The sequence below is a fragment of the Mustela putorius genome, unplaced genomic scaffold (genome assembly GCF_011764305.1).
Source record: "Mustela putorius furo isolate JIRA1106 unplaced genomic scaffold, ASM1176430v1.1 tig00003987_pilon_pilon_pilon, whole genome shotgun sequence".
NCBI lineage: Eukaryota > Metazoa > Chordata > Mammalia > Carnivora > Mustelidae > Mustela > Mustela putorius.
In genome coordinates, this window is record NW_025422126.1 from 6,323,920 (window position 1) to 6,350,494 (window position 26,575).

Genomic DNA, 26,575 nt, shown 5'->3' on the forward strand with positions numbered 1-26,575 from the left:
TGACTAATATAGATGACGGTGAGAGGTTCAAGACTTGAGCGGAGGGAGTAACTATAGATGGGGTGAAAAATAGCAAGAGAACTAGAATGAGAGGTGGAGTCTGAAGACATGACTGAGTTGCTGAAAACTCATGATAAAACTTGAATGGATGAGCAGTTACTTCTCATGGAGCAACGGAAGTGGCTTCTTGGGAAGGAATCTACTCCCGGTGAAGATTTTGTGAAGATGGTTGAAATGACAACAAAGGATTTAGAATATGACATAAACTTGGTTGATAAAAGCAGTGGTAGGTTTGAGAGGATTGATTATATGTTTGAAAGAGGGTTTACTCTGGGTAAAATGCTCTCAGACAGCATTGCATGCTACAGAGAAATCATTCATGAAAGGAAGAGTCAGTCAATCAGTGCAACAGATTTGGTTGTTGTCTTATTTTAAGAAATTATCACAGCTGCCCCAGCCTTTAGCAGCCACCACCCTGATGAGTCAGTAGCCATTGACACTGGGCAGGACACTCCACCAGCACAAAGATAATGAATAGCTAAAAGCTCACATGATGGTTACATTTTTAAGCAATAAAGTATTTTTTAGTTGAGGTGTGTATGTTGTTCTTTTTTAGATATGATGCTGTTGTACATTTAATAGACTGTGGTATAGGGTAAACATAACTTTTTTTTTTTTTAAAGATTTTATTTATTTATTTGACAAAGAGAGAGATCACAAGTAGGCAGAGAGGCAGACAGAGAGAGCGCGAAGCAGGCTCCCTGCTGAGCAGAGAGCCCAATGTGAGGCTCTATCCCAGGACCCTGGGATCATGACCCGAGCTGAGGGCAGAGCTTTAACCCACTGACTGAGCCACCCAGGCGCCCAATGTAAACATAACTTTTATATGCACTGAGAAACCAAAAGATTCATTTGATTTGCTTTAGTTCGGTACTTGCTTTATTGTGTGCTTTGGGACCAAAATTGCAATTATTTCTTAGGTATGCTTATACCATTATCACCCCCATTGTGGTAGTTAGATGTCTTCCTGGTTTATTTAAGTCTGCAGTTTGATGTATTTTTTAAGTCTTTTGGTTTTTAAAATCAAAATGATTTCTAATCTAATTGAAATAACTGTAAGCAAATTAGAATCTTCATGCTTTCTTTTCCATCAACAGAATCCAACATGGCGGAGTCTCGATTTTGGAATAATGCCTGACCGTCTTGATACGTCTGTGTCTTGTTTTGTGGTGAAGATATGGGGTGGAAAGGAGAACATCTACCACCTTTTGATTGAATGGAAAGTCTATTTGGATGGGCTGAAGTACTTGGGTCAGCAGGTAATTTTTAGACTGTAGTTTTAAGTGTTTGTCTTCTCTAAGCCTACCTAACCTTTCTGTATATTGTTTAGATTTTACATTTCCTATTACAGAGAACCCTTATGATTATTTACTTAATTATAGAAATTCTGAGTCATGGCCAAGTTTAAAAATAATTTTTAATTGAAGAAACTTATGAAGAAGTACCCTGAGCTGTTATTTTAAGAGGATTTTTTTTTTTTTTTGTAGGAAAGAATATGCTTTCCCATAGCATTCTGCTGCTTCTGTTTTATTGCACTTGATCTTAGCCACAAGGCTGAGAAGCGATATTCTCTTTTATTGGATCTAAAATTTAACTTGCAAATATAGAACATACTATTAAATACTTCTCTTATGACCAGTAGAGTTGAATGATTTTGGGAAGGAGAGGTACTATTTAGTTAGTTATTTTTTTATTTAAAATTTTTTTTTCTTTTTGAGAGGTATTACTGTTTATTAAACACAGGGCTGACAAATGCCTGGCTTGCATACTACTACCAAGTCCCTATGAGTGAGGTAGCTATTGGATCGTAGCATTCCTCTAGCTGAGCTTCGAAGTCGCTCCATAATCCCTTTAAACACAGTGTTCTGGGATGCAGCTAGCAATGTATCAGAATTGCTGATATATGAAACCTATTTACCATCTCCAGACTAGGTTATTATACTTAATATTTTAGAGTATTCTTGTGAAGGTTGGTATTAGTGCCCTTATTTTCTAAATGGGAAAATTGAACCACAGGGAGTTTAAGTAACTGCTCAAGATCACACTGCTAGGTGGAGGAAGATTGAAATCTAGGCCTGGCCGACTTACAGATGCATGATTTGTGCTGTACCACTCTGATCTATACATGTGGTCCTTGGTAACCTACCTTGGAATAAATGCTGTGTATATTTGTGATACCTATTGGATACTGCTAAAGGTAACTCCAAAATGTTAGTCATATCTGTGAATATCCTTGATGTTTCTTAATATTTATTCAATATAGACTTTCTGATTTCTTTTTTTCTTTTATTTATTTATTTATTTTATTGTTTTGAGAGAGAGAAAAAGCATGCACATGACTGGGGGTGGTGGAGAGAATCTTAAGAGAGAATCTTAAGCAGGCTCCATACCCAGTGTAGAGACTGACACAGGGCTCAATCTCATGACTCTGAGAAAATGACCTGAGCTGAAATCAGAGTCAGATGCTTAACCAGCTGAGACACCCAGGCGCCCCTGCTTTATTTCTTTTAAAGAAACAATTTAATTCCACATATTTTTTTTCAGATTAAAAACAAAACTCCTCTGCCCTCATTTTGCTTACCATATACTTTATTTTGTGTCTTCCTATAGTGATCAGAATAATGCATGTAATAGATATTTTACTCCTCTGCCCTCATTTTGCTTATCATAGACTTTATTTTGTGTTTTCCTATAGTGATCAGAATAATGCATGTAATAGCTATTTTACATAACTAAATTCTAACTGCTATAGATTCTTACTCTGTTTTTCTGTTTTTCCTTCTATTTTAGGACTGGTCTCAATGAAAATTTATAAAATCATGACTTTTGGCTTAGAGCCTCTCTCTTCTCTTTCAGCATGAGACATTTATTGCCTTTAGGCTGGCCAGCCAGACCCCTGCACTAAGATGTATACTTTTTCTGTCTTCCCACATAGCGTAGTTGGCTCTCTGTGGATAGACAATGGTATTGAGCTCTTCTCTTGTTTCTGAAAGTACTCCATTCATGGAGGATGGTGCTTCTTAACATTAGAGTTGTATGGCTGTAGTCTGGCAGGGGGTTTTTGGCCAAAGAAGATGGACTTCATGCTTTTCAACTCACATATTCCTTGGGTAGTGATCTTCTTGAAGTACCCAACTGTGTTTATGTCGAACCTGCTCTAATTTGAGAGAATCCGTTTTTGGGTGTCTTCTTAAAAAGCTGGTTAGTGGGTATAATGGAGAACAGAGAAAGAGAAAACATGTTTTTTATGCCAGTTAGAAACTTATTGCAGAAAGGCAAAACTCACCTACAAAATAGATACAATAAGTAACATACTACTAAGAAATCAGATAAAATAAAATTATATATTTTCAGAGGAAAACAAGACTAAGATGTATCAGGAGAACAGCCGGAATTACTTAGGTTCATTGATTGATCTTCTGCTTTCTACCAGGCATTATTCTTACTGTTAAGGTTCCAGAGACCGATAAGACAAGATCCTTAGACTTGGTGAGCTCATGATTGGTGATTACCTGCATGAACTTGCAGAGCACCTTACTGTTTTGATTGCTGTAGCTTTGCGATATAATTTGTGGGAGTATATGAAAGAGGTATTTAGACAAGTTGGGATGGAGTCTGGGAGGGCCAACTTTTGAATGAAACTTTGTATACAGGTTAGGTTTGTTGAGGTATAATGTATATACAATGAAATTACCCTTTTAAGGTATACAGTTCAGTAGATTTGACAAATGTATAAATTCTATTAACCACCACAATGAATAATGCTGCTGTGAATATTCAAATATACACCTTTATGTTGACATATGTCGTCATTTCTATTGAGTAAATAGGAATGGAATTTCTGGGTCTAGTGGCAAGTGTTGAAATTTATAAGAAGCTGCCAACTTGTTTTCCATTCTGTTGGGTTTTAACCATTCTGATGGATTCAAGTGGTATTTTGTTGTGACATTTTTGGGTAAAAGTTTTAATTGTAATTACCCAGTTTTCTTAATCCCCATCACCTTTTTCACCCACTTACCTCCCCTTTGGTAACCACTGATTTTTTCTCTATAGTTATAAGTCTGTTTCTTGGTTTGTCTCTGTCTCTTCCCCCCTTTTGCTCATTTGTTTCATTTCTTAAATTATACATAAGAGTGAAATCATATGGAACTTATCTTTTTCTGATTGATTTATTTCACTCAGCATTATCCTGTTGAGTTCCATCCATATCATTGCAGGTGACAAGATTTCATTCTCTTTTATGGTCGAGTAATATTCACCCACACACACATCTTCTTTATCCATTTGTCAATCGGTGGACATTTGGGGTGCTTCCATATCTTGGCTATTGTAAATAAAACTGCTCTAAACATAGGGGTGCATATATCCCTTTGAATTAGTGTTTTTGTATTATTTGGGTAAATACTTAATAGTGCAATTGCTGGATCACAGGGTATTTCTCTTTTTAAATTTTTGAGGAAACTCCATACTGTTTTCCTCAGTGGCTGCACCAGTTTGCATTCCACCAAAAATGCACAAGTATTCCTTTCTCTCCACATCTTCGCCAACACCTGTTGTTTCTTGTGTTCTTGATTTTAGCCATTCTGACAGTTTTGATATCTCATTGTAGTTTTGATTTGCATTTCCCTGGTGTTAAGTGATGATGAGCATCTTTTCAGAGCATCTTTTCATGTGTCTGTTGGCCATCTGGATGTCTACTTTGGAGAAAAGTCTGTTCATGTCTTCTGCCCACTTTAAAAATTGGATTATTTGCTTTTTTGGGTATTGACTTTTATAAATTCTTTATATATTTTGGATACAAACCCTTTATTTGATGTCATTTGTAAATACCGTGTCCTATTCAGTAGGTTGCCTTTTAGTTTTGTTGATTATTTCTTTGGCTATGCAGAAGTTTTTTATTTTGATATAGTCCCAATAGTTTATTTTTGCTTTTATTTCCCTTGTGTTAGGGGACCAATCTAAAAATCAGTTGGTGTCAGAGAAATTACTGCCTGTGCTCTTTTCTAAGATTTTTATGGTTTCAGGCCTTACCTTTGGATCTTTAGTCCATTTAGAAAAAAATTTATTTATTTGACAGGCAGAGATCACAAGTAGGCAGAGAGGCAGGCAGAGACAGAGAGAGGAGGAAGCAGGATCTCTGCTGAGTAGAGATCCCACTGTGGGGCTCGATCCCAGGACCCTGAGATCATGACCTGAGCTGAAGGCAGAGGCTTAATCCACTGAGCCACCCAGGCGCCCCTCTTTAGTCCATTTTTAATTTATTTTTGTGTATGGTGTAAGAAAGTGATCCAGTTTCATTCTTTTGCATGTGGCTGTTCAGTTTTCCCAACACCATTTGTTGAAGAGACTATCATTTTCTCATCGGATATTCTTTCTTGCTTTGCTGAAGATTAATCGACCAGATGATTATGGGTTTATTTCTAGATATTCTGTTCTGTTCCATTGATCTCTGTGTCTGTTTTTGTGCCAGTACTATACTGTTTTGATTACTGCAGCTTTGTAGTATAACTTGAGGTCCAGGGTTGTGATGCCTCCAGATTTGCTTGTGATTCAGGTTCTTTTGTGGTTCCATATAAATTTTAGGATTGTTTGTTCTGTTTCTATGGAAAATGCTATTGGTATTTTGACAGGGGTTGCTTTAAATATGTAGATTGCTTTGAGTAGTATAGACATTTTAACAATATGTGTTCTTCCAATCCATGGGCATGGAATTTGAAATGTCTTTCCATTTCTTTGTGTCATCTTCAATTTCTTTCATCAGTGTTTTATAGTTTTCAGAGTACAGGTCTTTTACCTCTTTGGTTAGATTTATTCCTAGGTGTCTTATTATTTTGGGAGTAATTGTAAATGGGATTGTTTTCTTTCCTTTTTTTTAAACTTATTTTTTTAAAAAAAGATTTTATTTATTTCATAGGGAGAGAGGGAGAGAACAAGTCGGGTCAGGTGGGGGGCAGGTAGCGGCAGAGGAAGAGGGAGAAGCAGACTGCTGATGTGGGGCTGGATCCCAGGACTCCTGGATCATGACTAATTTCTTCTGCTGCTGCTTAACTATGGGTATATAGAATCTTCTGATTTTAATTTTATCTAGTGATGAAGTCATGTTGAGCAATAAAAAAATGTTTATTTGTCATCATTCTCTCTCTTGCCCTTTTTTTAGTGAAATGTTTATTCAGGTCGTTTGCCCAGTTTTTATTTGGCTGTTTGAATTATCATTATTGAGTTGTAAAACTTCTATATGTATTGTGGATATGAGTTAGTTCTTTATGAGATAGTATTTTCTGAATATTTTCTGCTAGTCTGTGGCTTGTCCTTTTTTTAAAAAAAAAAAATTTTTTTTTAAATTTGACATGCAGAGCACAAACAGGAAGAGTGGCAGGCCGGGGGAGAGGGAGAAGCAGGCTCCTCACTGAGTAGGGAGCCTGAGGTGGGACTCAGTCCCAGGACTCTATGATCATGACCTGAGCTAAAGGCAGACACTTGAGCAACAGAGCCACCAAGGCGCCCTTTGTCCTTTCATTTCTTTTTTTTAAATTTTATTATTTTTTATTTTTTTTATTTTTATTTTTATTTTTTTAAAGATTTTATTTATTTATTTGACAGCGAGAGATCACAAGTAGGCAGAGAGGGAGGCAGAGAGAGAGGAAGGGAAGGAAGCAGGCTCAGCAGAGAGCCCGATGCGGGACTCGATCCCAGGACCCTGAGATCATGACCTGAGCCGAAGGCAGCGGCTTAACCCACTGAGCCACCCAGGCGCCCTGTCCTTTCATTTCTTTAAGTGTCATTTAAATAGCAAGTTTATAAGTGTTAAAGTCCACTATATCGGTCTTTGCTTTTATGTTTCATACTTTTTGTGTCTTATCTAAGACATATTTGCCTAATCCAGGGTCACATAGATTTTCTCCTATAGGGTTTTCCCTCTAGAAGTTTTATACTATTAGGTTTTACGTTTATGTCTATGATCATTTTGGATTAACTTTTTTAAAGTATGAGGTTCTTTTTTTTTTTTTTTTTTTTTTTTTTTTTTTTTTTGCAGATGGAGGAACTTTTTTTTCTGTACTCTGTTATAAGAGCTATTATTTCTCCATTGAATTACCTTGCTATCTTTGTTGAAAATAGATAATTTAAAATAATTTTGTGTGGGTCTGCTTCTGGATTCTCTTCTGTTTCATTGTTCTATAGGTCTGTCTTTATGTCAATACCACATTGTCTTGAATTCCGTAGTTTTATGCATCATGAATTCAGGTAATAAGAATCCTCCAACTTTGATCTTTTTTCAAATTGTTCTGGCTGTTTTAAAGATTTTATTTATTTATTTGACAGAGAGAAATCACAAGTAGACGGAGAGGCAGCCAGAGAGAGAGAGGGGGAAGCAGGCTCCCTGCTGAGCAGAGAGCCCGATGCGGGACTTGATCCCAGGACCCTGAGATCATGACCTGAGCTAAAGGCAGCAGCTTAACCCACTGAGCCACCCAGGCACCCCTTCTGGCAGTTTTAGATCTTTTGCCTTTACCTATACACTTTAGAATTAATTTCTCAATTCTATAAAAATCTGAGAAAATTTGGGGAGAATTGACTTCTTGCTAGTATTGGATGTTTCAGTCTGTGGACATCTCTCCATTTGGGAAAATCTTTGATTTCATTCATCAGCATTTTGTAGTTTTAAGTATATAGGTCTTGCACATATTTTGTTAGATTTGTACCTGTGATTCCATGTTTTTTTATGCTAGTTTAAATTGCTATTCATTTAAAGAATATGCCTATTTCCAGTTGTTGTTGCTAGTATATAGAAACATTTCTGTATTAAGCATGTATTTTGTGACCTTGCTAAACTCATTTATTAGATCTAGTAGTTTTTTTTGTAGATTCTTTTTGTAGATTGCTGTGTAGGCAGTCATGTCTGTGAACACATGGTCTAATTTCTTCCTTTCTAATGAATACGTGTTTTTTCTCTTCTTATCATTTCATTGATAAGACCTCAGTACAGTGTTGACTAGAAGTGAATAAAGTGGGCATCTATGTTTTGTTACTGATGTTGTGTAAAATATTAAGTCTTTCATTATTAAGTATAATATTAGCTGTAAATTTTGTAGCACATTGTCAGGGTGAGGAAATTTCCTTTCATAATGCATTACATTTGCCAATATTTTATTAAGGCTTCTTTCATCTATGTCCTTGGGGGATATTGGTCTGTACTTTTCTTGCCTTGTTCTTGTCCAGTTTAGTATGAGAGTGATGCTGGTTTTGTAAAATGGATTGGGAAACCTTAACTCTTCTATTTCTGGAGGAATTTGTGTAAAGTTGGTATTACTTATTCTGCATATGTTTGGCAGAATTCTTCAGTGAACCCATCTGGGTGTTAAGATTTCCCTGTGGGGAAATTTAAAAATATGACTTCTGTTACTTTATTAGATGTAGGGCTAGTTAGCCTCTCTATGACTTCTTATGTGAGTTTTGATAGTTTGTCTTCCAAAGAATTTATTGGTTTCACCTAAGATTTCAAGTTTATTAGTATAAAGATTTCCACAATATTACTATATTTTTGTAATGTATATATACTCTATACTTGTAATGTATATATACGATATAAGGCTATATAATGATCCTTTCCTCTTTCATTCTTGGTATATATAATTTCTGTCTCTTCTCTTGATCATTGCTTAGAGATTTATCTGTTTTCTTAGGTTTTCAGATAACTAGTGTTTGGTTTCTTTGATTATTGTTATTGTTTTCAGTTTCATTGATTTCTGATTTTATCCTTTAATTTTCTTCCTTTTGCTTGCTTTGGGTTTACTTTGCTCTTCTTTACTCGTTTCTTAAGTTAGGATTTTTGTTTTACCGTTTTGAGACTTTATTTTCTAGATTAAGCATCTACTAAATTTTTCTCTAAGTCTTACTTTAACTGTGACTCACAAACTTTGATGTTGTATTTTCATTTTCATTCAATTCTAAATATTTCCCGTTTATTTCTCCTTGATCCATAGGTTATTTAGAGGTATGATGTTTAATTTTCAAACATTTGTGGATTTTCCAGGTGTCTTTCTTTTGTGGATTTCTACTTGAATTCTGTTGAGTTTAGAGAAAATAGTTTGTATGATTTCAATCTTTTCAGCTTTTCTGAGGTTTTTATTTTATGGCCTTAGAATATAAAGTCTTTTTTTTTGGTAAATGTTTCTTATACATGTCATGTGTATTCTGTTGTTGAATCCAGATGTCATTTAGGTTAAATTGATTGATAGTCTTGAGTGAAATTTGGATGATATCTTGGATTTAGCCATAGGAGATGGGGGTAGGCACAGAAGTATGATATAGCAGACATAATCTGATTCACTCATTAGGAAACTGGAGTCCAGAGTGCTTGTAACTTACATATTATTACCTAAATTTAAACTGTCTTCTTGAAAATAGAAAATAATATTCATCTTTTTTTTCTAGGACTTTATAATTTTTAAAGCACTCTTATAGACTAATTGGATTGTGTTTCCTTTGAGATCTGAGAATGTATAATATGTCTCTGGATCCCTTATATTTCAGAAATAACCTTTCCATAGCTATCTCAAGAAGTGTTTGTAGATAATATATGTGAGTGATCATGCCTGTTATCTCGGTATAATGATTTTGTGAGCCCTTTGACTAAAGCACTAAAGCAGGAAACACTCAATTGATTACCTGGTCTTAGGATAAATGATGTATTTTCTGCTGGCTTGTTAGGTTAGTCATCCTGTTTCTCAGCATTGAAGTAGGTCTTGCTGTAACTGTCACGCCTTAATCATAATAAAACTTAATTGGAATGAGAAAAACTGATAGCATGTTTTTCTTCTCTCTTAGATTCATGCCCGCAACCAAAATGAAATAATTTTTGGGCTGAATGATGGCTACTATGGTGCTCCATTTGAACATAAGGTAAGAGCATTTTCCTAATGCTGTGAGTTTTGTTTAGTGTACCTGTGCCTTGACATACAGTGTAAAAAGCTCTGTGTAAACAGAATCTTGTTTTAAGTATCATTGTACATTTATTTAGTGTGGCTTAAGGTGATGCTTTTTAAAGGGAAAACTTGTTTTGTAACCCCAATTCATCTTTTCTAAATCCAGATTATTAATTTTCTTAACAGAAAATCTGGGCTTTTTGTTCTTATTCTGTGTAATTCTTTGGAGAGTGAAAACAGAATGGTGAATTTTGATTAAGTGCAATACAGTTTTATTAAATGTTTTAGATACCTTTTACACTTGGAGTAAATTTAAGAAACTGTGAGTCAAGTGGTGTTATAGTCAGTGCTATCTCTATGTCTACAGGCAATTAGAGAAAGGAAAGGGAAGAGAATTCCTATTTACCAAATACCTACTATCTGTGTTACTATGCCAGGTGGTTCATGTTCTTTATCCCACTTAATACTGGCCACAAAACAATACGGTGAGTTTTCTCACCTCATTAGCAAGAGCAAGAGTTACTTGCTCTTAGTGATCACATTGGTTCATAATTCTTTGTTGTGTGAAATGCTATTTCTGGAAAGCTCCATTCATTTAGCAGCTAATTATTCAGTACCTGCCATTTGTCAGTGCTAAAGGCACTCCGTAAGTGCTAAAGGCACATTGGTGAGCAGATGGATGTTTCTCAGCAGGAGTGTGTGGAGGAGACAAGCGCTGGTGAGGTGACCTAACAGGTGAATACGTATAAACACAAATGTGGTAATGCTATAAGCGTGTAGGGAGATCTTCCGTACACTCTAGGGACTGTCTTTTTGAGAACTAGACTTTTAAGGCTACAATCCAGAGGATGAGTGGAAATGAACCAAGTGCAGGGAGTGGGGGCTGAACGGGGACAGCGTTCTAGCAGAGGAGGTTGGCAAGTTGCAAGGCAATGAAGTGGAAAGACACATGGTGGGTTTTAGGGACTAAAGGAAGGTCAGAGTGATGAGGAAGAGTGATACCAGATGCGGGTGGACAGGAAGGCAGGGACCATAGCATATAGAACTTTTTAAAGGATTTTGTCCTAAGAGCAGTGGATTTTTAGTCTTGAAGGATTTTTAGCATGACAGTGATATAATTTGATTTGTATTTTAACAATTTCACTCTGTCTGTAGTGAAGAATAATTGTAGAAGAGGTGAGAATATATGTGGAAAGACAGAAAGGAGGATCATGTAGTATATTAGGTAAGAGATGCTGATACTTTGAAACAGGGTTATGGCTCAAAAGATAGAAAGTGGATTTAGGAAAGTTTTAGGAGGTAAAAATTGTTGGGACCCAGTATCCTTCAAATTTAGAGTGTAAGGAAAAAGACGGTATTAAGGATGACTTTTGGGTTTCTGGCTTGGGTAGTTTAATGGGATAAATAAATGTTCCAGACACTAGGAGAACTGAGGGATGCTAAAAGAAGACCAGGTTTCATGGAGGCAGATTGAGAACTGATATTTGATCATATGGACTTTGAGATGCCTTTAAGATATCCATGTGCAGATGGAGTTCAGAGGGGAAGAAGTGGATTAGAGATAGGAATGTGGGGTCAAAGGCAAACAGTCACTGAAATGATGAGTTCAGGCTAGGGACAGGGTGTACAGTGAGGAAACAAGGGGGCTTACTAACCAAGGCTTGAGGCCTCCAACTTTTAAGGGCCAAGTAGAGGTGGAGGCATTGGAAAAGCTGACTGAGAAGGAGTGATGAGGGATGTATAGGGAAAAGAGGGTGGAGTCTCACAGGTTCTCAGAAGCCAAAGAAAGAGATTTTTGTTTTGGTTTAGTATTTGGCATATAAGGGGAGGGAGTGGGCAAATTAGATGAGGACTGAAAATTGCTCCTTGGATTTGGCAAAATGCAAGGTATTCTAGGTGACTTCACCAAATTCAGTTCAAGCTCTGATAAGCTTTTTAAAAAAAATTTGTTTAAAGCCGTTATATTCTGGGTTCCTAAAGTTTATCAACACTGTGTATACCTTTGACTTAAGAGATAACACTTTATAATTCTTTCTTCCTTTGTTGTATAGGTCTTCTAATCTGTAAGCTTCTTAAGGACGGATTTGTATATATAATTTTGAATTCCCAGTACCTATCACAGTTCTTGAGACATGGTATTTGCCTAGTAAAAATGTTTGATTTACTGAGAGAATTATGAGATGGCTACTGTTCTTGTTTGCAGTATCCCATGTATAGGGTTATCCATTCCAACCCTGTTGAGGGATTACGTTCCTCTTGCAACTGGTAACTAGTACACTGTCTAGCACAATATCTGGTACATAGTAATAATATTAAAGTGAATATTTATTCATTTATTTATTAATTTATTTTTTAAAAAGATTTTATTTATTTATTTGACAGAGAGAGATCACAAGTAGGCAGAGAGGCAGGCAGAGAGAGAGAGGAGGAAGCAGGCTCCCTGCTGAGCAGAGAGCCCGATGCGGGACTCGATCCCAGGACTCTGAGATCATGACCTGAGCTGAAGGCAGCGGCTTAACCCACTGAGCCACCCAGGTGCCCTAAAGTGAATATTTATTGAGCATGACTGTGTATGAGACACTTTTAAGCGCTTTATATCTGTTATTCTATTTAATCTCCATAAGAACTGTGTAGTCAGATACTATTAGTAATTGAGGTTTTGGATAGCCGGTGACTAATACCCCTTTCTTCTTCCTCTGAGTCTGGAACAAGTTTAGAAATAAGATAGGTAATAGATAAATGGAGATCAGAACGTTGGCTTTATTTCTAATAAAATTAATTGGAAAATATGTTTTAAATTCTACAACTAAAAGAGCTGGTATATACTTTTTCCCAAATCGAATCTTCCCCAAAAAACAACAAAACAAGCAAAACCAAGATCTTGCCCTTACAGGGACAAAGCCTAATCCTCCAAGCCAAAAGCAGAATTTATGTGTGGTGTAGGTAGACTGTTCTGACTTGAAGGGAACCTGAAAAGACTGAGGCTGTCATGCTTGGTTTTGTCTCCTAAGCTCAGCTGTCAGCTGTCAGGTATGTCCTCTGTAGAGCAGGACTCAGAGAAACTGAAAGTGTTCTTTTTAGGACCTGGGATATGGAGTGGGACATCTTTGTTTTCTTTCTTTTCTTTCTTCTTTTTTTTTTTTTTTTTAAGATTTTATTTATTTACTTGGCAGAGAAAGAGAGTGTAAGCAGGGGGAGCAGCAGGTACAGGGAGGCAGAGAAGGAGGCTCCCTGCTGAGCAGGGAGGTGGGCTCTGAGGAGTAGGATATCTTTTGCCTGTGTGGAAACATGAGTGCGGAGTGTTCCTAATGTTCAGTGAGCTGATAATACTGCTAGGTGCTGTTCTAAGTGCTTTACATAATTTACCTCATTTAAACCTCACAATTGTCTTTTTACAGAAGAGGAAGCCTGAACGTAGAAGTTGTGACTTTCTTGAGATTATAGAGCTACTAAGTAGCAGAGCTGGGATTCAAGACCAAATGGTCAATAAAAGTTTATTGAATATATATTATTGTAATAAGTGGTATATATTATTCTATAATCCTTCAGTTAGTGAATTTTACAAATTTAGATGCCAGCCTTATCTTGCCCCTGTACCAACTTTCAGGTGAACAGCTGATATATAGCTTGAACCTTAAAAAGCATTAGCTTTCCTTTTTAAAGAAAGCCATAAACAGCTTTTCCAGTAAAGATGTCCTTGTAAGTGCATACTTTGAGACCCTCCACTGCACCAAACAAAAGGCAGTGATAGGTTTAAAAACAAACAAACAAAGCCCAAAGAACAAAAACAAAACAGATAAGAGATCAGAGAAGTTTCAAGAGACATACTTGCTAAAACAAACTAAAAGCAAGAAAATAAACCCATCTGGAACAGAAGTAGTAGGCAGAAGCCTAGTCCTTGAAAGATGTGCTCCTCTGGGCGAAGTGAACAGAAAATGAGCACAAAGCTGAGGTCAGTAGGACTCTCCCAATTATAGAAGGAGGCTGAAAAAAAGACATAGAAACTGCAGATCTTTAATGTTAATTTTAAAAGGAGAAATCTTAAAAAAAAAATAAATCTTAAAAGAGAGCAGAGAGAAAGGAAGTATTACCTACAAATTAGACTGACAGCGGACTTTGCAACAGTAGCAGTTGATGCCAGGAGAAATAATCCTCTGATTGCTATTTACTATTAAATGTATAACTGTATTTCTAGTCAACCATCAGTCAAGAGCATAGATGAAAGAGGAACAACTTCAAAGACACACAGATTGAGAATTTAATTCCCACAGACCCTTTATCTATACTGAATATTGGAGGTGGAGAAGTGATCCCAAAGGGAAGATGTAGGAAGTAACAACAAGTTACAGCAAGACACATGAAAATGGTTACAACGTTAGTGAATGCAATTAACTACTGACAGCAAACTAACACACAAACAAAAACTTAATATGTAACAAGTTATATGTTTTTATGTGAAGACAAACCAGACTATCTTTATTTAAAGTATAGTTTGTAGAGCAGAGCTAGTCTAAGAACTGTCTGTCACTAGAGACGCCTGGGTGGCTCTGTCGGTTAAGCCTCTGCCTTTGGCTCAGGTCCTGATCCCAGAGTCCTGGGATCAAGTCCCACATCAGGCTCCTTATCCAGCAGGGAGCCTACTTCTCTCTCTTTTTCTTCCTGCCACTCTGCCTGCTTGTGCTCTCTGTCTGACAAATAAATAAAAATCTTAAAAAAAAAAAAAAAGATAAAAAAGGGGGGGAAAAAAAAGAACTGTCACTAGTCTGTGGTGAGCCAAGTATAAAAAGTGAGAGTAAATGTTTCAAAACTTTTATAGCAATTTGACATTATTTTACCTTTTTATTGTATTTTACAAAATTATCAGTTCACAATGGATTGAAGGAAAAGCACCTTGTCATTGGCTGCAGAGCTTTTTAGAAGCACTGCTCTAGACAGCAGTAATGAGGGGAGGGAGGGTGTGTAAAGAGTTAAAACTCAATGAAGTTACTGATCTGTCTGGGAGGAAGATAGTAAACAACTACAGAATTTGTTAGAAAAATTTGTGGTCAGAGGTGCATGTTAAAAATGTGGAAGTATCTAGAGTGGGTTAGAAACCAGAGAATATATATTTTTAAGTAGCAGAGGGAAAAAGAGACTATAAAGAGTAGAAAACTTTGTTGACTAGTAGGACGGAGGAAAGGAAACAAATGGTAAACCAAAACATGTAGTTGAGTTGGTAGAAATAAGTCCAAATATATTTGTAATGACAGTAATTGCAAATATATTTGTGTTGGACATATTTCATAAAGGATTTTATAAAATGCTTAACTAACAAGTCTTTGAGAACAGGAATGTATTTTAAGAATGTATGTACACTAAGAAGACTTAAACTTGTGGGGTAAAATGGAAGTACATTTTAAAGCAACTTTATAAAGAGTGACTAGAAAAAAAAAATAGTGACTAGAATTTTTGTTGACCAGTTCTCAAGCATTCTTGTTGTTTTATATTAATCATGACTTGAACACTGTTACTTATACTTCTGATGGTTATGTTGCTGTCAATCCTCCCTCTGTCCATATTACTTAAAGTGCATTCAGCCTTTTTGGGTCTAAAAGCTGAAATTACTTATTTGCTCAGAACTCTTGCTTCTTTGTTTGTTCTTCAGGCTTTACTCATTTCTGTTGAGTTTTTAGGAGCCTGGTCACTCTCTCAACTACATAGGACAATGGACAAGTAGTTCAGTCTCACTCCTAAGAGTGTGTTTGGAAACTACTTAACGCATTAGGAAATCTTTGACTAAAATATGCTGTGTGTTTGAATCCGTTGTTCAGTAACCTCTGCTGACATTATTAGGGAGTGATATTTTCTCATTAATTTTATGTAGTAAGATTGCATTTCTTTGGCATATGAAACATGAAACTTCTTAGCTATTCAACAGCAATGCAGATGAAGAGATGATTGAGTAAATGATGAAAATCTTCTGTCTGTATTTGCAAAAGTCATTTTTGCCATCAATAATTATCAAATACCCTGTGCCCATTATTAAACTAAGTATTTTGGGGTACAAAAGTATTAGATGCAGAGTCACAAATATTTATTTCCTTTAGGTGAGATAAAACACCGTATGTTCCAGAAGAGCTCTGGTTTAGAAATGGATTTAGTTTGAAAACTTGTTTCTGAAAATGTCAGTTATTTGGGTCTTGCAGATAACACAGGTAAATTATATGAATTATAGTGGAACTTTAAATAATCTGAAGAGGAAGGGATGTTCTTTTAAACATTTGGAGATGGTGGAGAACCAGAGAGGAACTCTGTTGTAGTTGGAGGGGATGGAGGTTGATGAATAAAGCTAGGTGGCTGGGAGGGATGTTTTCTGGGTGGATTGAACTTCTAGAATGGCATTTGGGGAGCATGAGAAGTAAGAGGCTACTGGGCCAGCTCCTTATCCAGTAAGCTGGAAACCTTTCAGATCTCAGTTTAGGAATTTTGCCTTTTATATAGATATGCAAGGCTATCTTTGCTTAAATTGCCTTTTGTCAGCTACTTTTTTTTTTTTTTTGGCTACTCTTGTTTTTGGGAGGATGCTGACAGCTTACCTGGGTGAGCGTATACTCCGAGTAGATAGAAATACAGATTTTGGAGGCAGATTTATGTGAGTTTAATTCCAGGCACTTCTGCAACTTACCTCTGAGAGAGATCTTGGGCAAATTAAGTCATCTCTGAGTTTTTCTCTTATAGTTTCTACCTCATCCTTGGAGGATGAAAAGTGACAATGTACAGTATAAGCCTGGCACATGAGTAGAGTTCAATAATAAATGGAAACTACTCATTGGGATCTAAACCCTATGATAAAAGAGACTACCTCCCTGATTCTATTGCATTGGCATTGTGTCGCTTGCTGCAGTACCTGGCATATAGTATAGCAGGTGCTCAAAAGAAGCTTGTTAATGAACGTAGGTGAATGCATGCTGATTTTTGGGACTATCATAGCAATAATTGAGAATAAAAATCTTGTGGGGTTGGTATTATCTCTCTCTTCTACCCCACTTTAACCCTATTATTTTTAAAGATTTTACTTATTTATATGGGTGGGATGGGGAGGAGCAGAGGAAGAGGGAGAAGCAGACTCTCCACTGAGCAGGGAGCCTGACCTGGGCGCTCCATCTAGCACCCTGGATAATGGCCTGAGCTGAAGGCAGACCCTTATCAATTGAGTTACCCACGTACCCCTCTGGAGTTTTATTTTTATGTAACTCATACTGCCATAATAACTACTGTGTTTTTGACAAAGTACAAAAAGCATCAGCTTGGTAAGAATTCTTTTCACAGACTAAAAGTTATAGCAGCAGTATCTTCAGAATCCAGTAGATGGCAGTGCATTCTCGCTCTATTGAAAAAAAAAAAAGAGCAGGAGTAGAATCTAGTAAAAAGGATCAAATCTTTTTGGAATGAAATTCTCAGGAGATTGAAACAGCAATTTAGCGATTAATTTCACAAACACAGTCACACAGCTTGACCATCTCAAGTGCATAGTTGAGCCTAGATTAAAGATTTAGGCACAATAGCAAGTTTCAGTGTCTGTTTTGAGAACTTGTACAAATGAAAATTCCTTATTTTCTATTTTTCAAGGCATGATACTTTTGAAAAGTAGAAAGTCTGATTTCTAATACCAATCAAGATATTTCCATTTAGTTAACTTTATAGAACTGAGAAATTAAAAAGATGGCTATTTCCTCTTACTAGTCAAATTAATGGACATAAAACTTGTTTCCAAAGCACGTCCTACACAGTACTCAAAGCTGGATGTTCAGTGGTAGGGATTAAATGTCCCAAGTAGCCTATCCTTTAACAGTAGGGAAAGGGATATGGTAAATGTGCAGGTCTTTCTGTACATCATTAAGCAAAAGTTGGAAAATCATAAAAATAGACCATTCCTCTACATACTCTATTCAGCTTTCCTTATGCCTCTTCCCACTCCATTATAAAATATAAAGACAATAAATCTTCAGGGGCTGTTTCTAATAGCTGCCTGCTTTGTCATAAAACATTTAGGTATCTGAGCTCTGTCTAAATCCAGGGCAAAACTTTGTTTCTGAATGATTTGAGCTGGTACAATAGTCTAGTAACTATTACTTATACCAGGTAGGGACCAAGCATTTGAAAGCTACCCTTGCCAGTTTTCACTTACTGAGTACCTACTCTTTGTTAGACACTATACTAGCTGTTCTACGTGGCTTTATTTAATCTCGTGTAACAACTCCACGAGGTGGTTATTATCCTCATTTTATAGGTAAAGTACCCTAGAGAAAACCTGCAACTCCTAACCCAAGATTATTTAGCTGGGGAGTAGCAGAACCATGACTTAAAAGCTGGTCTCCTTTATTCAAAGGTGTTTTCTTTTAAACACTATGCTACATGCCATCTCTACATTTCTTCCCACTTCATATATCCTGTTCAAAGTACCAGGTCTCTGTGTTTACATTTAACCAGAGATCTCCACTGTGTGCATTGTGAGAATCCAGTGAGAAGGTACGTGGGAAAGGGCTTTGAATGGTATGAAGTGCGTTATTGTACAGACTGTGTGTATTTATTATTGTAGAGTGGGCATGCAATGCCCGTGAGGCCATCAACCCACTGAAGTCTACAAAAGTTCCACGTATTAGTCACTGTATTTGGCTTCTCTTGAGTCTTTTTTTCTCTTTTCCCTCCTTCTCTCTTGGATCAAATTAACTTCTGACAGATGTTTGGAAAATCATCTTATCCTGTACTTCATATTTATAAATCCTGCTGCTGCAGTGTGGTCCCCATTCTCCCTCTTCGTTGCAGCCAGAAAATAATCTGGGAAAATGCCACGTTTCCTGTTAGGAATTTGGAGGATCTTGTCTTCTTAGCACAATTTTTTGAGCTTTTCTAAATCTTAATACTGGAAAATTCAAAGCCAGGCATGGTTCTTTGTATAGATGTTTTAGATTCTTGAAAAGTAAACAGAAACAGAGCTTTAGACTTACCCTCTCTAGAGGATTCAGAGTTTAAAATTTTGAAAACTTGTTTTTACTCTTCTTTCTTGGATCTGTAGTGAGGGCATGCTTGGCCTTTGTGTCCCCGCACCCCACCCCATAGTTGGTTTTGGTTTAAATTGTTCTTCCAAGCTGGGAGCCCTTTCTTCTCTCTCTCTCCCCGCCACGTTCACTAATGCTAGTTAGCGTGATGCCAGTCTTGCCTTCTCTTTGCCTCTCACATGTATAGGAATTTGTGTGCATGTGCATGCCCTCTCTCCTCTTGGGTATAAGCTCCTTTCCACTGAAGTTGTGTCTTACTTTTGTGAGTGTCAAGATTTAGCATAGACTTTGCTTAGTTCATATTTTTCCATGAGTGAACTCAGTCTGTTAGGATCACACGGTTCCTGCCTCTACTCTGAAAGATACTTTCAGGTTACGTGACAGATGCAGCTTCAGTCCTCTTGTCATGGAGTAGTGCTGATGGCATTTAAGTCCACTTCATACTGGCACTGTGCGACTCTGATTGTAATGCTTTCTTGAGGGTTGTTTAAAATACTAAAATATGAACAAGGATTTTTTTACTCTATTGAATTTAAAAGAAGGAGTTGATTTTGGTTTCAGGATCTGTATACTTTTGCTTAACAGTACTATTCTTATTTCTCAATGCTTCTCACTATTTTGAGGGAGAAGAGAACTTCCTCTGTGGTCTCAAACCTTATACTAAATCTGGGGGAGTACATTTATTCAGTTCTGCTTCAGTGTCTCAGAAGAGGTCTTGCCTTTCCTCCTGAAAAGCCTAGCTTCTGGGCTTCCTCAGAGGCAGAAGGTACCCGAGATTTGAAGATACTTGTCAGAGATTCTTGACTTTTTTTTTTTCAGTTTAAACTGAAAAATTAAAAGTATGTTAAGGTCCAGATGGACATATACACATAGGAACACAGGCTGTCTGTTGATTCATCAGGTAGCTATTTTAAGAGACATTGTACAAATAAATACTATATTTAAAAATGGGTACTGATTGCATCTGAAAATACGCTCAAGTAGTAGAGAGCCATTGTTTTTTCCCTTGCCAATCATAATTTCTTATTCTAGCTAAGTAAGTAGAAAAAAGACTACATGCAAAGTTCATTTAATAGTTTTATGAATAACATCTAGAATATATCAGTTCTGCTGAAGAAAGCTTTCGATGGAGCCTTTAAGCTGTTGTCATCAGGTTTCCACCTGGGCCTTTTGTCTTCTCATGAACGTGTTATATTTGCATTCAGATCCCTCCCAAGTCTACATCTCTGATCTCTATTTCCATATATCCATACTGCATTAAATTGCTTGGATGTTTCAAAGACACACACACTTTACATGACCCAAACTGAGCTCAGGTCCCCTCTCCATCTTGAAAAACTTCTTCCTGTTGTATTCCTTAGTTTAGTGAATGGTACTACTGTCCATGTATTGTCTCAAGTCAGAGAGTCAGAACAGGGGAGTCAGCTTGGACCCCTCCCTATTTTTTGAATGACTACTTGATGGTGTCTGCTAATTATCTATTTCTTTCCTGCTTTTTGGAGTATATAGCCAGATTTATCTTTCCAAATGCTGGTCATCTCCCTCTTTTATTTGAATCATTTCAGAGTAATTACTGGCTTATAAGGTCTTACTGTGTGATCTGGTTCCTGATTTCTAAGCGCCCCACCCATAGCTTAGATCTCCTTTCTGTAGAAAGGCTTTCTGTGATATACCCCAGACTCTGGTTTGGATACCCGTCTTACGTGCTCCATGGCACCTTCATTTTCCTCATCACTGACACTTACCTGATTGTATTCTGATTGTCCATTTGCTCATCTCTACAGACTGTAAGCTACATAAGGGCAGGGACAGGGTCTATCTACCTTCATTACTAATTTATTCCTAGTGCTTAACACTGTGCCTGGCATATCATAGTAATACAATAAATACTTGTTGAATGAATGAGTAAAGCTTCTATAGCAGCAGATCATTAAGCATTCTAATGGATACATAATGGGGTAGCTGGTTATCAATTGGATGGCTTGTTACTCAAAATTCTAGTTCTCTAGGATTAAATAGTTTCTGGCCATTTCTGCATCGAAACCTGTCATTTGCAAATTATTATACTTTAAATGGAACTCTTCGTTTTTCTCTCCAGGCTTTATTTCCTTTCCATTTTCCCACATCTTTAACTATTTTCCCATTTATTTGGGCCCCAAGTATTGCAGTTAGATTTGATTGAGTTCTTTCTTTTATCTACTCTATATAGTTGGCCACTAGCCTCCTTTGAGGCCTTTGAAATAATTCCTATCCGTGGCAACTTTTCCATCTCCATTGCCATGCATGATCCAAGCAAGCTCAGACCGGCACCCCAGTAAGGATAGATTACTGTTGTAGTTTTCTGGTGGGCTTATGGACTCTAGTCTCTTTGTATCCACTCTGTCTTATTCACTACTGCCTGATTCATCTTCCTAAGACAGACGTTCATATTTTATTCCTTTGCTTAAAAGCTTTATTGAGTGACTTCTTGTTTTCTGCTAGTTGTGTCTGAATCTCTGATGTGCTTTCCTTCTCTCCATCAGCCTAAATTCAGCCAGTGATATGTACAGTAAGTACTTATAGTTCTAGATGTGCTTTTATCTTTTCTCTTTTAGTGTTTGATTATTATTATTATTATTATTATCTCTAGTACCTGTGGATTTTTAGCATAGCCTGCTAACTGGTGTTGGGACATTCTGCCTTCTCTAATGCTTCATATTTGTCATTACTGGGGTAACTTTCCTTAAACGCACCTCTGATCATTATGCTATATTGTCAGAAACCTTTCATGACTCCTCATTGCCTAGAGAGCTAAAAAGATCCACTTTTTAGCATGCCATTCAAGGCTTTCTCTACTCTGGCCCTCCCAGCCGACTTACTCAACCCTGTTTCCCACTGTTTTCCTCTCCAGGGTTCCAAGTAATTTCCATGTCATTGAAGCTGAACAAATTGGACCATGACTTAATTTTCTCGGAATGCAACTTGTGTTTTCCCACTGTCATGCTTTGGCTTAAAGGTGTTCAGACTGTGTGGGACTTTCCTTCACTGCCATTCAGCATTTTAATACTTCTTAATCTGTTTCAATTACTGCCACCCCTGCAGCCTTTGATGTTCCTGCTCCTACTAGATGGAATCCTTATTGCATCAGAACTCCTGTAGCTATTTCCCTTTTAACCTGTCGTATGGCACCTTTACAGGTTTTACTTCACTTGGAAACGTAACTGGGTTATATACATCATAGTGTCCTGGGTTGTATACTTTCATAAGGATGGTAGCATGTGCTTGACATGTGTATTAGGCATTCAATAAATACTGAAATAAATAAGTATGTATATTATACTCTTTGCTTCATCATCATTTATCCTGTCAGCTGGATTATTTTAGTGTAACTGAGAATTCTAGTGAACTTAAGGATGGTCTTGTGACTGTTGTAGCAGCCAAAAACTCTCAAAAATGTACCGTAATATAGTTTAAAAGGTGACTTTATCCAGTGGTCTACTACAGGGGTAAGCAGACTATAGTCTAGCACATGGTTTTGTATGGCCCAACAGCTATGAATTGTTTTTACATTTGTGAAGAATTTGAAGGAGAAAACAAAGAATATGCCACAGAGATGACATGCAGCTTACGAAGCCTGGAACATTTACTATCTGGCCATTGACAAAGTTTGTTGACCACTGATCTAGAAACACACCTGGTCATCTGCCTGGAATTACGCCTGCTCACTGGGTATGTGACATTAATCATCTGTTTTCTTGAACAATGTAGTAGGCACTCAGGCAGACTGGTGCCTGTCCCTTCCTTGAAAAAGCATTGTTAGGCCTGGCTTCAGAAGAATTTTGAGTGACATGTAAATCTCCTCTGGGCTCTTTGGCACTTGGCAGTATCTCACACAGATAACCAGATACAAACGAGCCATTTCTTTCCATTATAATCCTTCATCAGAGGTCTGTCAGGATCACACATGTGGTGAAGTTAGATGTCATTCAGAACAAGGCTCTTAGCATATTTTAAGAATGTTAATTGCTAAGTGGTGGCTGAAGCAGAAGGGTTTAATAATGTTCTTAAGTTGCCTTAAATGTACATGGACCCAGAATTTTAGAACTGGAAAGGTCTCAGAGATCAAGTATAGCATGGTCATTAAGAAAATGGGCTGTAGAGCCAGACTACATGGCTCTTCTACTTAATCCTCCTTGCGTCTCAGTTTCCTCACCTTTAAAGTGGGGATAATAATAGTCCCTGTTTCACAGGGTTGTGTGAAAAATATATTAACTCTTAGCATATGAACACTTAAATTGTTAATATTAACTTGGAAAAGAACACTGCCTGGTGTACTATAAACGCTCATAAATGTTACTCTTATGTGTATCCCTGTCATGTTTTGAAAATTGTTTTTATTACTAGTAGTTTCATCTCATTTTATAGTTAAAGAAACTGAATTCTAGAGGAGAGTTAAATTGTTTTCCTCACTTCCATGACAGGCAGAGTGGATTAATACCAAGGATCCTGGCTTTATTTGAATTCTTGCTATGATATATTGCTTTTAGTTGTATGTTAGTGGGTATGGATGATTTTTAAATAGAAAAAAGTGTGTCTGTCCGCATTCAGTTAGCCTGATGTTTTTGAGGTGCATCTGTGTGTAGCACGTGTTAATACTTCTTTCTTTCCTATGGCTAAGAAATATCCATTGTCTTGATATCATTTTGTTTAACAGTTAATCCATTGATGGATATTGGTTTCTACCTTTTCGCTATTGTGAATAGTGTTGGTATGAGGATTTGTATACAAGTATCTGTTCGAGGACTTGTTTTCATTTCCTTTAGATATATGCCTAGGAATGGATTGGCTAGGTCATATGATAATTCTGTGTTTGACTTTTTGAGGAATTGCCAAGCTTTTTTTTTTTTTTTTTTTTTAAACGGTGTCCAATGTTTTACATTCCCAGTGCCATTATAGGAGGGTTCTAATTTCTCTACATCCTTGCCAACACTTACTTTCTGTGGATTTTTAAAAAAATTTTGGGGTCCCTGGCTTGCTTATTCAGTAGAACATGTGACTCTTGATCTTGCAATGCCCACTTTGGGCATAGAGAGTAATTAAAAATTTAAAAAAATTTTGCTTGTTTATTTGTTTTTGCTTATCTTAGTGGGTATGAATTAGTATCTTATTGTGGTTTTGATTCACCTTTTTTTTTTTTTTTTTAAGATTTTACTTATTTATCTGACAGAGAGAGAGATCACAAGTAGGCAGAGAGGCAGGCAGAGAGAGGGGGGAAGTAGGCTCCCTACTGAGCAGAGAGCCTGATGCGGGGCTTGATTCCAAGACCCTGAGATCATGACCTGAGCTGAAGACAGAGGCTTAATCCACTGAGCCACCCAGGTGCCCTGATTCACCTTTTTCTAATGACTAATGATGTTGGGCATCTTTTCATGTGCTTCTGACTATTTGTGTATTTTTTTTTGGAGAAATGTCTCTGAGTCCTTTGCCCATTTTTTTAAGTGGATTGTTTGTCATTTTATTGTTGAGTTGTTAGAGTTCTTTATATATTGTAGATGTGAAACCTTTATCAGCTATATGATTTGCAAATATATTCTCCCATTTTGTGTATCATTTTTTTACTTTTTTATAGTATCCTTTGATGCACAAAGTTTTTAATTTTGATGAAGTCAAGTTTATTATTGTATTTGTTACTCGTGCTTTTGGTGTCATACCTAAGAAGCCATTGGCAAATCTGAGGTTATATGGGTGTACCCTCATGCTTTCTTCAAATAGTTTTATAGTTTTAGCTCTTACAGTTAGGCCTTTGGTCTGTTTTGAGGTAATTTTTATATACGGTATAAGGATGGATCCAAGTCATTCTTTTTGCCTATAGCTATCTAGTTGTTTCAGCATCATTTGTTGACAAGACTAGTATTTTTCTGGTGAGTACTCTTGGTACCTTTGTCTAACATCAGTTGATCACAGGTGTGTGAGTTTATCTGTAGATTACCAGTTCTGTTCCATTGATCTGTGGATCTACCTTCATGCCAGTACCTCCCTATACTGTTGCTTTGTACTGCGTCTTTGAAATCGGGAAGTGTGAGTCTTTCTAACTGGTGTATTATATGGATTTTCATTATTGAACCACCTTTATGTACCTTAGATAAATTCCACTGTTTCTAGTATATAATCTTTTTTAAAAAATTACTTTTAAATCATGGTGGGATATACATAATAACAAAATTTACCATCTTAACCATTTTAAGTGTACAGTTTAGTGGCATTCAGTATGTTCACATTGCTGTGCAGCCATCACCACCATCTGTCTCCAGAACTTTTTTTATTTTGTAAAACTGAAAAACTACCCATTAGGCACTAACTCCCTGTATCCCCCTCCCCCAAGCCCCTGGCACTCGCCCTCCTACTTTCTGTTTCTACATATTTTCTGCTCTAGGTATACTATGTGAATGGAATCATACAGTATGCACACTGTATGTGCCTAGGAGTGGATTGGCTGGGTCATACGCTAATTCTCTGTTTGACTGTATGAGTAATTGCCGAACTTTTTTTTTTTTTTTTTTAAATAGTGGCCAAATAAGTCAGATACACTGACTTATTTTACTTAAAACATAAATCACCTCAAGGGTCATCTGTATTATAGCCGACTTTCGTTTCCTTTTTAAGGCTAAATGATATTTCATTGTATGAATAAAGCATGTTTTGTCTGTTCATCTGTTGGTAGACATTGAGTTGCTTCTGCCCCTTGACTGTTGTGAATAATGCTCCTCTGAACATGGATGTCAAATGTCTTTCTGAGTCTTTGCTTTCAGTTCTTTTGGGTCTATACCTAGAAGTGAAATTGTTGGCCAGTAGTTTACGTTTTTTAATATGTGGCTGGATTAGCTTTGCTAGTATTTTGTTGAGGACTTTTGCATATATATATATATATATATATATATATATATATATATATTCATAAGGGATATTGATCTATAATTTTCATGTGATGTTACTGTCTGGCTTTGGTATCAGGGTAATGTTGGCATCATAGAATGAGGTAAGAAGGATTTCCTCCTCTTTCCTTTTTTTTGAGAAGACTTTGAGAAGGGTTGGTGCTCTTTTTTCTTTAAATGATTGGTAGAATTCACCAGATCATATGGCTCTGGGCTTTTCTTTGCTGGGAGTTTTATGATTACTTATTTCAGCTTCTTGTGCTATGACTTTATTAAATCAACATTTATTAGATGGAACACAGAATGCTGGTTGGTGAGCCATGGTTAGACAATAAACCACAAGAGAAATTGAAATAGAGAAGTTTTTTACTTACAGGTCCTAGAGGAATTATAAGGGCATGCATTTAAGGGACCCCAGAGGAAGATCAAGGCAATTATAGAGAGAGGTAGTACCTGGAGTACAGTGCCTTTTTTAGGTCTGTGGGTGGAGTGCTTTGGAGATTCTGGGTTATAGGTAGATTTGTCATTTCAAACCAAAAGAATAGGGTTATGGTAAGCTCTACCAGGGTGTTTATCTAAGGGCGCTTAACGCATCATACAGGCACTGGGAACCGGGAGAGACCATTGATCACAAGTCCCATCA

General features: G+C 36.9%; 1 protein-coding gene across 8 annotated transcripts in view; it reads left to right on the forward strand.

Annotated features, from left to right (window-relative positions):
• UVRAG (UV radiation resistance associated) overlaps positions 1-26,575 on the forward strand; it is a 302,103-nt gene that overhangs the window by 56,911 nt on the left and 218,617 nt on the right. For all 8 annotated transcript variants that reach the window (XR_006604217.1, XM_045071444.1, XM_045071448.1 and 5 more), the window contains 2 exons: positions 1,158-1,319; positions 9,886-9,960. Coding sequence is in view for 7 of the 8 variants with exons in the window: in XM_045071444.1 (XP_044927379.1) it covers positions 1,158-1,319; positions 9,886-9,960 (237 nt within the window). In the remaining variant the exon portion in view is untranslated. The remainder of the gene's footprint in view (positions 1-1,157; positions 1,320-9,885; positions 9,961-26,575) is intronic.